General features: G+C 39.9%; 1 protein-coding gene across 1 annotated transcript; it reads right to left on the bottom strand.

Moving 5' to 3' along the window:
• Positions 1-1,395: 1,395 nt before the first annotated feature.
• Positions 1,396-2,952, bottom strand: LOC144253334 (sperm motility kinase 2B-like). The gene has a single exon (XM_077795452.1). The coding sequence runs from the start codon at positions 2,950-2,952 to the stop codon at positions 1,396-1,398; it is 1,557 nt and encodes a 518-aa protein (XP_077651578.1).
• Positions 2,953-13,484: the final 10,532 nt, after the last annotated feature.

The raw sequence follows: 13,484 nt of genomic DNA, 5'->3' as shown, positions 1-13,484 counted from the left end.
CAGGACAAGAATCACAGGATTACAAGAATCACAGAATTACATTGATAGATGCAGAAGATGAATTTGCCAAAGGCCACTACCCATTCATTTTTATAACAAGAGAAACTAAGGACAGAAGGAACTTCCCTCAACATCTTAAAGCCTATATATGACAAACCAAAGGCCAACATTATTCTGAATGGAGAAAAACTGAAAACATTTCCTCCAAAACCAGGAATAAGGAAAACATGTCCATTCTCCCCTCCCCACTATGATTCAACATAGACCATAACTGTATCCAAAGCAATTAGAGCAATTACCAAAGACATTACCAAAGTAGCTACCAAAGTAGAAAGATAGAAGATCCACACATATAAAACAGTCCATTTTCTTTACTCCAATAATGAATCTGCTGCAAAGGTGTTCCATAACTTCAAAAAAATTTATAAAAATTAGAAATAAATGTAACCAAGGAGGTGACAGACCTCTTGGTTACAGACCTCTACACAAGGATGACAGTTTGACATAGTATACATTTCTGACCACAAAGGGCAAGAGCCGGAAGCTGGTGTCAGTGTAGCTCCTGGTGCCAGACCAGTGGACATGTCAGAGAAACAAGGTGCCCAGGCTGTCACCTTTGACAAGCCTAGTAATCGAATCCAAAGGTAAGAGTAAATCCATGTGGGTGCACCTTGCCTTAATGGATAATTGCATCCATAGAATGAACTGACCCCTCCAGTCCTGAAATCCTGAGTACTCTGTCCCATAGCAACAGTCATGACAATTTTGAGTGAGGCGGCTGCATGGCAGGTGCTGAGGCACCCAGCCACTGCTGTACTGGCCAACTCTTCCTTCCCTACCTTCCCTACTCACAATGTATCATTATTATACCCTGGAACACTGAGGTCTTCCATGCCTTCTTGGAGGTATTCCTCGTGACCATGGTCACCAGCTAAAGGGCATGTCTACAATGGCTCAATGGGAGAGACTCCATGCACACTGGATCAAGAGAAACCAGATTGTACTAGGTGAAAGCAAGTGAATGTTCTACACTGGCTCAACCAAGACAAGTTGAGTCCTCATCTATTCTAAGGGCAAGGGAGTCTACACTGGAGAGGGAGGCACAGTGGTCCAGGCCTGGGAGATGATGGCTGGTGGGACCTGACCCACCCTGAGGACCCTCCTTTCTTTGAATCAGAGCCCACCCTCCTTTGAATCAAGAGCATTTTTTAAAATTTTGCAACAAAAAATTTATTATACAATTTGTCCAAAATCAATGTATCAAGAAACATGTCAGAGGAATGGGAGAAGGGAAAGGGGGCAGGGCAGGGTGAAGTGTCCCAGGCAGAACAGTCTCTGGTGTCTTCGGCAGGTGGGGGCAGAGGAATCCCAGGCTGTCCGCTGGTCCTGTCTGGCTCAGCTCTCCACTTCGACCTCGGAGCCAGAAAAGGTCTCCTGATCCGGCTCTGGCTCACTTTTCCTGCGAACCCTTGGAAACACTCTATTGCGGACACGGACACGTGGCATGCAACAACAACACAGTCTTTGGACACAGTTAGCGATCCTCCTGGTCCAGCTCTTCCTGGGTTCTCGGGGTTGCTCTGGGGATACATCTTGGGCGGAACTGCTGCGGACTGTCTCTACTAACCTGACCAGGCGCTTCCAGCGGCTGGGCAAGTAGGACACTGAGCTGGACTGGGAGGCTTCGTCAGGAGGCGGGGCCTCAGCAGGCTGGAAGTCCCGAGGAAGAGCAGGCAGGCTGGCCCTTCTGATGCCCACCTGCCCTGGCTGTTCGGCTTCCTCAGGCAGCCGGCGCTTATGGGGCAAGGGCAAGGCTCCAAGGGCAGGCTCACTCGTGCTCCTCCTGGGGAGCACAGGGCCCCGGGAAAGGCCCGCAGGACAAGAGGAAAGCCGAACCCTGCGAGGCACAGGCTGCGCTGGGAACATGCACTCTCCCCCCTGGCTCTCCTGGTGCTGCAGAATCAAGTAGTTGGCCATCCCTGCATCAAACTTTCTCTTGGCCAGAGATACCCAGGTTTGGTATGGATCGAGACCATTGTCAACCAGGAGCGCCATTATTTGGGGGTCTGGGTGTTTGGGAAGACCCTCACTACTCTGTTGGGGTACACACTCCCCACCCTGCTTCAGCCATGGGTGCCGAGAGATTTGCTTGACTGTGGGCCGCTTCGGGGGCTTCACAGTCAGTATGCTGTGGATGAGCCTTCGGGCTCCCACAGGCACTGAGTCAGGGACCCGGTACCTGGTGTGAGTGATCCGCTTCAGCAGGTCCTCAGAGGAGGTGGAGTCAAAGGGGAGGCTCCGTGTCAACATAAAATACAAGATGACCCCCAGGCTCCAGACGTCCATCGGGGGTCCCTCATACTCTTGCCGCAAGACACCTTCAGGGGCAAGGTATGGGAGTGTGCCCCAGACCCGCCTCAGCTTCTCCCCAGCGCTGAACCACGTGGCGGCACCAAAGTCGATCAGCTTGACTTGGCCTCTGGTGTCCAGCATGATGTTCTCTGGCTTCAGGTCTCGGTGCACGATGCCCTTGTCATGGAGGTAGCCCACCGCACACAGGATCTGCCTGAAAACCCTCCGGACCTCCTCCACCTGCATGCCACGTGTGATGTGATCAAGCAGTCGTCCCCCACCTACGTGCTCCATCACCATGTAGATGGTGCTCTCGGTGCCAATCACGTGAAACAGCTGGACCACGTTGGGGTGCTCCAGACTCATCATTATCTTGGGTTCGTTGAAGGCCGGAATGTTCTCCACTTCCAGATCCAGGGCTTTCACTGCCACCTGTGCCCCTGAGAGGCGATGGAGGGCTAGGCTCACCTGGCCATACCCACCACGCCCGATGACCTTCAGGAACTCATAGTGCTCCAGGAAGGCTGCCACGCTGCAGGAGCCTGGCACCTGCAGTGCTGCTACTCTACTCTCACTACTCTCACTACTCTGGCTAAACATCCTAAGCAGGAACACCAACTAAGGATGCTAGCTTAAAAAAAAATAACAAGCCAAAACAACAAAGCAAAACCAAAAACCAAAACAAAGCAAAACAACAAACCCAAATCAAAAAACCAAAAGCCAAACACCACAGCACCACCAACCACCAACCACCAACCACCGAATACCAACCACCAACCACCAAACGCACTAACTATCTGGGAGTCCGACAGGTCACCACCAAGAGCTTCCTGTACTTGTGGACAAAAACCCAGCCCTGGCCACTTTCTTATATACCCGCTCTTTGAAGATTCCTCACAATGGCTCCTTGTGAGGTCAGAGCAAGAAAAGGACCAATCATGCCTGGCCTAAACCCTCAGTGGTCATCTCCCTTTGGGGCCTCCAGAATTGTTTCCATGTCACAACAAGAATACAAATGGACTCCAGACATAATTTTTTTTTTTTTTTTTTTGCTCCCATTGGTTATGGAGACTGATATTTACTTGTTTGCAAATTAAAAGGACTTGTCTTTTCAGTTCTAAACATTTCTAATAATTCTGGGCTTCTGAAGACCTTATCATATCTACATTCAAGGTATTCAATTTCTTTTTCTTCCAAATCATTGGTGTCAAAATAGAGTAGCACTTGGCTCCCATTGTGATACTGAAACAACATGATCTGTTCCCTAAGCACAGTCTTAACACCTATGGGGCTAAGAGGGAGTAAAGCTTCATCCTAATTGCCCCATACAGTCCTACCAGGGAATTCTCATTGGAAACTCTGGAATTCAAAGAAGAGTGGGTTGATATATTCAAAGTGATATAAAACAAAATGTGGACGCCAAGAATCCTAGCACTGACAAAAGTGTCCTTCCCACAGAGAGAAGAAATGGAGGTCTTCCCAGATGAACGAGTCTCTTCCTGCTGCTGTAACAAAATACCTTGGAATGGGTAATTTATTGGTAGTATTTCACTTCTCCCAGCTCAAAATCAGAATATTTTGTGGCCATATCCTCACATGATGAAAGGGGAAGAAGTTTTGAACTCAATCCCTCAAGCACTTACTTTTTATTTTTTATTTTGGCTGAGGGGACATACTGGTGATTGATCCCAGGGTCTCAAACATATAAAATTCTCTAACACAGAGGTACATCCCCAGCCACTTATTTATTTATATGTTTATTTTGAGACAAAATTTTGCTAAGTTGCTCAGGCTGGGCTTGAATGTGTGATCGTTCAGCCTCAGTAAACAGAGTACATAGGCTTACAGTCTGTTAAACTTTGGACATAAGTCCACTCACCCCACACACTCCTATATTCATGCAGAAATAGTGCTGAAATTATTGGATTGTGGAACCTGTAACCTAACTAGAGCGTCCAAGTTTCAGTTCAGGTTGTAACTGTAGGCAGGTGGGGTGCAGCTGGAGGAGCTAGGTCACTGTGGTCATGCCAGGAAAGCTCCTACTTTCCTGTGATCCCTTCCTGTCTCTCTGCTTCCTCACTGCCATGAGAGGAACAGCTTTCCTCCACTGGGCCTTTCCCTCATAGTGCACTGACTCACCTTGGACCCAGAGAATTGGAGTTGGCCATCTATGGACTGAGCCCTTGGGATCATGTGCCCATCCTCTAGTTTGTTTTTTATCAGAGGCTTTGGTTAGAGTGAAATCAAAGCTAACAGAATCAGACATTTGTGTAGTGAGAAGTGGGGACACTCCTCTGAATAAACTCATTGTGTGGATCAGAAACCTTTGACCCACAAAGACTTTGTAAGACTTTTTAATAGTGAGCTGGAAAAGCTTTAGATTATTGTAAGAAGAGTTGAACAGGGATTCTGGTGTTCAGATGACCAGAATACCAACAGAAATGCACACCTGGCTCATGAGCTTTCAGAAGGAAATAAAGACTCTATCAGGAGTTGGACTACAGACTACTTGTGTTATAATCTGGCAAAACATTTGATTATTTATCTAATTTCTTTCTTCCTTAAAATCTCTACTCAAATGTTTTCTTCTTGAAAGCTCTACACAAGTGACCTTATTTAGTATTTCAGTAAACCCTATCCCATCCCATTATTCAATAATTTTCTACTTCATTCTACTTGTGCTGCTTCTTCCATGTATGCTGTCACATAAATGTAGTGGTAACATAGAAATATTGTCATAATGCATGATATAATGTATCACTTTTAAGTTAGTTCTTGCTCTTCCTCTTCTACTAGAATATAAACAAATCTCTGTTGTACAGCCCATTATAGGCATCCAAGAAAAAAGATTGTTGAATGAGTGAATGAATGAAAGTTTAAACAGGTGTTATACTCCAAGAAACAAAAAGTATACAGACATACAAATAAACGATTTGAAACCTAACTTACAAAGTTTTAACTTAGCCATGTTTTGAGCCCCCTTTTTTAATTCCAAGAAATAAGTGTTTGATTTTATACAGAATATGATTTTGTCATATGAAGGACATTACATTTTGAAAGGATGTTTATATAAAGGAACCAGAGATCCGATGCTTCATTCAAATTGATGGAGAAAAAAGAGTAGCTTTAAAACATTTTACCAGAAAAATATCTTTTTAACAATCTCATAGAGTCCGTGAAAGTAAATGAACCAAATGCAAAGAGATAATATCCTGAGCAGAAAGCTATAGATAATGGAAAGATGAGGTATGGCAGTGGCAGGGAACGAATTAGACTTTAGGTGTTAAATTGGGCTTAAGAAGTGAGACTTACAAAATATAAACTAAAACAAATAAGGCAAAATACACATCAAGTAATTGTATCTTTCTTTATAGTATTTTTAAATGTTTTTATTTGTTCTTTATAGATATATGTGACAGTAGAGTACTTTGATATATTGTACATACACAGAATATAAGTTATTCTAGTTAGGATCCCATTCTTGCAGTTGTACATGATGTGAAGTGACACAGGTCATGTATTTATGTATGAACATAAGTAAGTTATGTCAATTCATTGTACTGTCTTTCCTATTCCTATCCCCACTCCTTTTCTTCCCTCCCATTTGTCTACTTCAATGAACTTCTATTCTTCCCCTACCCCCCATCCCTTGTTGTTTGTTAGCATCCAAACATCAGAGAGAACATTTGGCCTTTGGCTTTTGGTAGTGGCTTATTTCACTTAGCTTGATATGTGCAGTTCCATCCATTTACTAGCAAATGCTATAATTTCATTCTTCTTTATGGCTGAATATTATTTCATTGTTTACTATACCACATTTTCTTTAGCCATTCATCTGTTGAAGGGCACCTAGCTGGGTTCAATAGCATGTTTATTGTTAGGTGAGCTCCATAAACATTGGTGTGGCTGCATCACTATGGTATGCTGATTTTAAGTTATCTTAGTATGTACTGAGTAGTGGGATAACTGGGTCAAATGGTGGTTCCATTCCAAGATTTCTCAGGAAGCTCCATTTTGCTTTTTCTAATGGTTACCCCAATTTGCAGTCCCGGCAGCAACGTATAAGTGAACCTTTTTTTTCTCATCCTCTCCCATATTTATTGTTACTTGTATTCTTGATCATTGCCATTCTGACTGGAGTGAGATGGAATCTCCATGTGGTTTTGATCTGCATATCCCTAATGGCTAGAGATGCTGAATATTTTTTTCATATATTTCTTCACCAATCATTCCTTCAGTGAAGTGCTATTTCAGTTCCTTTGCTCATTTATTCATTGGGTGATTTGTTTTCTTAGTGTTAAGTTTTTTTTTTTTAATTCTTTGTATATCCTGAAGATTAGTGTTCTATCTGAGGTACAAGTTGCAAAGATTTTCTTTCATTCTCTAGGCTTTCTATTCATGTTCTTGATTGTTTCCTTTGAGGTGAAGAAGCTTTTTAGTTTGATATTATCCCATTTATTTATTCTAGTATCATTTTTAGTAAGAAAATTTCCATCCATTATCTTTTAGTGCTGGTATATGGTTTTCCAGGATCTCCTGGCTTTGAGAGTGTGTGTGTTGAAAATCTGCTGAGATCTGAATTGGTCTTTCCTTATAGGTAATCTGATTTTTCTCTCTGTGGCCTTTAAAATTGTATCCTCCATCTGTATACTAGTCTTGTTGATGATAATGTGATTTGGTGTAGATCTGTTGTGATTTTGTACCTTTGGTGTCCTATAGGCTCTTTTTTTATGCTTACATCTTTTTAAAATACCTTTATTTTATTTATTTTTATGTGGTGGTAAGGATCAAACCCAGGGCCTCACACATGCTAGATGAGCACTGAGTCACAACCCCGACCCCTTCTACAGGCCTCTTGTATTTGATTCTCCAATTCTTTCTTCATGCTTTGGATATTTTATCATATTATTTTTTGAAGAGATTGTGCATTCCCTTGGTTTGGATCTCTGAACTTTCCTCTATCCCAATAAATCTTAAATTTGGTCTTTGGATGGTATTCTATAATTCTTGGATATTCTGTTCATGGTTTCTTACCATCTTCACTGTGAGATCAACTTTATGTTCGAGATTGTATATTTTGTCTTTATTGTCTCAGGTCCTGTCTTCCACTTGATCTAGTCTGTTGGTGATGCTATCTATTGAGTTTTTTAATTGGCTTATTGTTTCTTTCATTTCAGTAATTTCTGTTTGTTTGTTTGTTTTCAATATCTCTATCCTTTTCTGAAATAAATCTATTGCAACTTGCATTTGCTCACTTATCTCCTTGTTGTTATGATCAATGGTTGCCTGTATTTGTTCTCTTATCTCTTTGTTGGAGTAACCAATTTTTGCCTGCATATGCTCTCTTACATCATTCTTTAATTTTTAGATCATTTTATTTATGTATATTCTGAACTCCTTCTCCTACATTTCAACTACCATAGTACCAATGGATCCCATTGTTTGTAGCATCTTGGTTTGGTTGGAGTACTTTCCTCCCTTGGTTTTTCTTGATGTCAATGTGTCTAATTCTCTTCCAGTGTAGACCCAAGGTATTACAGCTTCTGCCCTATTGTCTTACAGTTTCCCTACAGGTTACCAATACCTCCTACTTAAGGGAGAGATCAATATTACAGCACTCATTGTACCCAACGTGCATCCTTATATCAGCTTCTATATTTACATTTGCAGTTTTTTTACTAAAATCAGAAATGATGAGTTTGGTTATCTTCTATCATATAGTCAATTAGTTTTTGATGGTGGAGGCCCTTCAATAGATGTATGGATAGGGAAAATGTGGCATATATACACAATGGAACATTACTCAGCATTAAAACAGAATAAAATCATGGCATTTGCAAGTAAATGGATGGAGTTGGAGAATATAATGCTGAGGGAAGGAAGTCAATGCCAAAAAAAAAAAAAATAACCAAAGGCCAAATGTTTTCTTTGATTAGAGGGTGCTGACTCAAAATGGTGATTGGTTGGGGGAGCATGGGAGGAATGGTGGAATATTAGATAGGGCAAAGGGGAGTGGGAAGGGGGAAGGGGGTAAGAAAGACAGAGGAATGAGTTAGACATCATTACCCTAAGTATATGTGTAAAGACAACAATGGTGTGAAAATACTTTTTGTACAAGTGGTGACTTGAAAAATTGTGCTGTATATGTGTAATATGAACTGAATTGCATTGTCTACCATCGTGTATAACAAATAATATTTCAATAAGGGAAAAAAAAGAGGAAAATATTTGCACATATCCTTTTAGTTACACAGAATGGAAATTTGCGAAGGCTAAACTATAAAATATAAACATTGAGCTTATAAGTGAAAAGAAAATCTAACATTAGTAATTGTAAGGGATCTTTATTCACAAGTAGTGAGTGGACAACTGTAGCAGGAAGGCAACCTGACAAGGAAGGGGTGCCGAGGATGGCTCCAGAGGCAGCCATGAAAGAAACTGTAGAGATTTTGAAAATGGAGTGAGTCAGTGTGAGGGAAACCATGTTAATCAGAGCAAGGGAATCCAGGGGCAAAAGGCTGCATGGGAAGCAAATCAGGAGGATGCTTTCCATGCTGAACAACTGAACTTCTAGATCTTGTCCAGTAGAGGAGGCTTCCCCTAAATATAAGTTTGGGATAAGAGCTCTGATTAGAACATTGAAATATCTACACCTTCCTGACCTTGAAAGGCCAATTATCTGTTAAATGATGACTTAATTTTCCTTTCCACTGATGTCATAAAGCTCCATCTCTGGTGGCTGAATCAGCATCCCCAGCAACTGTTCTCCTAACCTGCCCTTGGTGGTGAGGTGTGGACGACCTCTCTGAAGAATTTGACTTAATTATTTGAACTAAGAGGAAGGTTTAAAAACTTACACCATTTTCCAGAGAACCAAACTCTTAAAAGTCCAACAACTTATAGCATCCTAAAGCATTATAGAGTTCATCCCTATGCATCTTTTCACCCTGTAAAGTGTAAAAGTGTTTCTGGAATAGAATAAAGTTCCAATGGTTAGCACACACATATTTGGAAAAAATACCAAGTAGCAAACATTAAGAAAAAGACTTGTCTCAGCAATTAAAACCTTTAAGAGGATATCAGAAATGAGAGCACCACATATAAGCATTTGTAGGTCAAGAGTCACCCTGTCTTGGGAGTCTATGCAAACCTGAACTGTATGAAGGAAACAAGAAACACTTCATTCAACAACAACAACAAAAAAAAAATGGACTGCCTTTGATTTAAGCAGATGATGAATTATAGGTGTAGATCCAAAGGAACACTTGAAATTCAGTCATATATCTGTTGTAGAGAAAGATCAAGGTTCTGGCTGCCTATGGGAACAAAGATACAGAGCACAACTAAACTGGCATTTGTTTTCATAAACTACAGCAACTGCTAGGGCTTCTGCCAGCTGCTTACAGTGATCACAGTTCAACGGGCATTGGGCACCAAGTGTCATTGTCAGCTCTTCACTTGTTCACTCAGTTGTTGTTTTGTATTCTCTACTTTGGTCTGACAGGGAGATGAATAAAATGGAGGGGAAAAGTAAGAATAACAACTTATTATTTAAGCAACTACAAACTCCAAAACCAGCAGAAAGTTCCTGCATCTGCAAAATGTCATCCTCAAGGATTTAGGGTGATGGAGATATTTAGCTCTAAAGACAGAGGGACAGATGGACAATAGATTAGACAGAAATATATGATTATCACAATAGCTAAAATGTGTAAGCAACCTAGATGCCCTTCAATAGATGGATGGATAAAAAATGTGGCATACATAGACAATGGAATATTACTCAGCAATAAAAAGAATAAAGCCATCACCAGAATTTATACTAACCAGCTCTGAATGTAAAAACAAAAATATCTTTGCAATTTGCTTATATCATTCTTATCAGAGTGATCAATAAGAAGCAATGTTGTTGCTTATTTTTTAGTAAAACAAGCTGCCAAAAGTCAACATGGAAGCTTTCTTCTTCTCAAATCAGAAGCAGAAACACCTTGTTTGGAAAATTCACATGGTAGAAGCCTTTATTTGCCTTATAAAATGCTTTTGTGTGTCCTAGAGAGTCAAACTTGGGGTAGTCTAAGGAGCTGAGTGCATTCTGAAAGGGAAAGATCACAATATCAGTGCCTTTCACCCCATGTTTGCAAACTTAGAGAAACAGTGGGAATGAACTAATAAGGTCACAGCAAATTTTCTAGCATGAAAAGACTCCGAAAAGGAATGAATTCACCACAATAGTAGAGAACACCTGGCCTTGTGATCTGGGTCTAACATAACCATATCAGGAGGGCTTGTCTTGACTCAGGCATGAAACCAAATTTGCAGCCTTTTGCAGCTTCATCTGCCTGGCATGTGGCAGTACTTTGGGAAATGAGATCCAATAAATAAGCCAAAATCTTGGATCTCAGCAGGATCCAAAATAATCTCTGCATCACCTGAACTGCACAAATATTATTAAGTTACAGAGGACTGATGTTTAAAATTATTGTTGTGACAGCATGATTAAGAAATGCCAGTGGTTCTGAAGAAACATTCCAGTTCTCTTGCTTCACTTTGCTATTGGAACATGACTGGAAGCCCTCAATTAAGAGCAAGTAAGTGCATATCATGTCTGGACAACTTAAGGAAGAAAAGGGAGGTGGTTCAGAAAGTTTGAGCTCTCTCATTTAGGAAAAAAATTGGCTGATGAATTTCATAACTAATGGACAAATGAAAAAAAGTGCAATTATATTTACCTACTGGATTGATTAGTGAGTACTAATGCACACACTCCTACCATTATTCAGCATTTGAGGAAGCATTCTCCTGATGCTTTGTTGTTGTCAATTTTAAAATCGGATCTCTCAATTATATTGATGAAATAGGATATCCAGTCCTCCTGCATAAATGTAAATGAATCAAATTTCTATATCCTTAGTATATAACATATAGCTAAAGACATAGAGATCAAAAGGGAAATTGGACATTAATAATTTTAAAGATCAGTATAGATAATCATTCAATACATGGAAAATGTCCTTACCAAGTTGGGAAGCAAAGGACTTTAAAAAATATCGAGGTACTGTGTTACTCAGCTTTCCCTCATAACAACAGGGAGCCGGAGCATGGGAGACATGATGAACTCTAGATAGGGCAGAGGGTGTTGAAGGTGAAGGGAGGGAGTATGAGGTAATCATAAGGTAATTAATGATGGTGGAATGTGGTAAGCATTACTATCTAAAATACATGAAGGCAGGAATTGGCGTGAATATACTTTGTAAACAACTAGAGATATATGAAAAATGTGCTCTATATATGTAATAAAAATTGTAATGTGCTCTGCTGTAAAAAATATGGTCAAAAGTGCCATTGAATGAGCAGCCTGCCCGCTCCCCTTATGAGGAGTCTGTCATACAGAACCAAGAGCTTGACCTACTCCCTTATGACACCATTATGGTAATTACATCACAATTCAGTCATTTGTTAGGGGGAGCCATGATTGCTAGGTGTGGGATTAGAACCTAAACAATTGCTTTGGAAGATATAATTTAACCCATAACACTCTCTAATCCTACTTTTCTCAGAATTTTTATCCATTGGTATTGAATTTTGTCATGTGCTATTTCTACATCAATCCATGCAATCATACAACTTTGTGGGCTTGTCCTGAAGTACATATCCTTGATGGTATGGTCTTGTAAATTCCTCCTGCCCAATGACCCAATGATCTTTCAGTTAGTTCACCTTTAGACTTCCTTGATCCATAGGTTACATAGAAGTGTGCTTATTTTCCAAAGTTTTGGAGATGTTCTTTCATCTTACTATTTTCTAGTTTAAGTCCTTTGTGATGAAAGAACACAACAAATATAGTTTTAATTCTTTTCAATTGGATATTTTCCAATGAAGAAAATGAAAACTAAATAAACAAACTGGATTAAGAACTCAGTGGCAAAATGTTACCAATAGATTAGACCACTTTGAAAATAGATTTTCAGTGTGATCTAAACAACAAAGTACATAATTTTGAAAATAGAGTCAAAATAAAGATGCAAAGAGACCATTGGCAGAATGTTCCAGAAATCAGAGACAGTTTGCAGGTAACAAATTTAAGAATCATTGTGTTTGAAGACTCCTGAAAGGTGAACTAAAGAAATACACAATCTTCTCAATGAATATGAGAAAAATTTCTAAATCTTAGGGACAAGATGAAATCCACACTCAAGACGCATATAGAATTCCAAATAGGCGCGTCTCCAAGACACATTATAATGAAAATGCCTAATATACAGAAGAAGCTTAGAGTGTTAAAAGCAACAAGAAAAATACAGCAGGTCACATTCAGAGGTAAACCCATTTGGATTTCAACTGATATCTCAACATAGACCCTAAAAGTTAGGAGGGCATGGAAAGATACATGCTAAGTCTTGGGAAAAAAACAGCTTCCAAACAGGATTAGTATAACCAGCAAAATAATCCTTCGCAATAAGCAGAAACAAAAATAATTTGTAACCATGTAGTCTGCACTGCCAAATGTCCTTGATGGAATATTTCATGCAGAGAAGAATACAATAGAGTAGTCCATTAAAGGATAACCAAGTTTGAATTTAGCATTAGAAATAAATTGAAATGGCAGGAAATAAAAATCATCTGTCTATAATAATAATGAAAGCAAAAATCATATTGGCAGTTTGGATTAAAAAAAAACAATACAAAGCAACATGTTGCTGACAAGACACTCACCTTAGAGACAGGGACATGCATGAAAATGGGAAAAGCAAGGAAGCAGGGGTAGCTCCTCTCATGTCAAAGTAGACTTCAAGTCAAAAGTAATTAGAGGAGATAAAGAAGATTACTTCATACTGACGAGGGGGAAATCCAGCAACAAGATATACTGATTATTAATATTTATGCTGCAAACAACTGTGCTTCTGCATACAGAAAGCAAACTTCTCAATATAAAGAAGGAAATAGATCAAAATACAAAAAATACTGGGGGATTTAAACAAAGCTCTCTAACCATTAGATATGGCATCCAGACATAAATAAAGATTATTTAGAACTAAAAATATTTCAAAAACAATGAATCAAATGGATGTCTTTATCAATAAAATATTTCATTCATTGACAAAGCAATTCACTTTGTAATCACATCTGTTTGA

This window comes from Urocitellus parryii, chromosome 2 (genome assembly GCF_045843805.1).
Source record: "Urocitellus parryii isolate mUroPar1 chromosome 2, mUroPar1.hap1, whole genome shotgun sequence".
NCBI classification, from domain to species: domain Eukaryota; kingdom Metazoa; phylum Chordata; class Mammalia; order Rodentia; family Sciuridae; genus Urocitellus; species Urocitellus parryii.
Note: the sequence above shows the minus strand (reverse complement) of the source record. Positions and strands in the feature narration are given on the sequence as shown.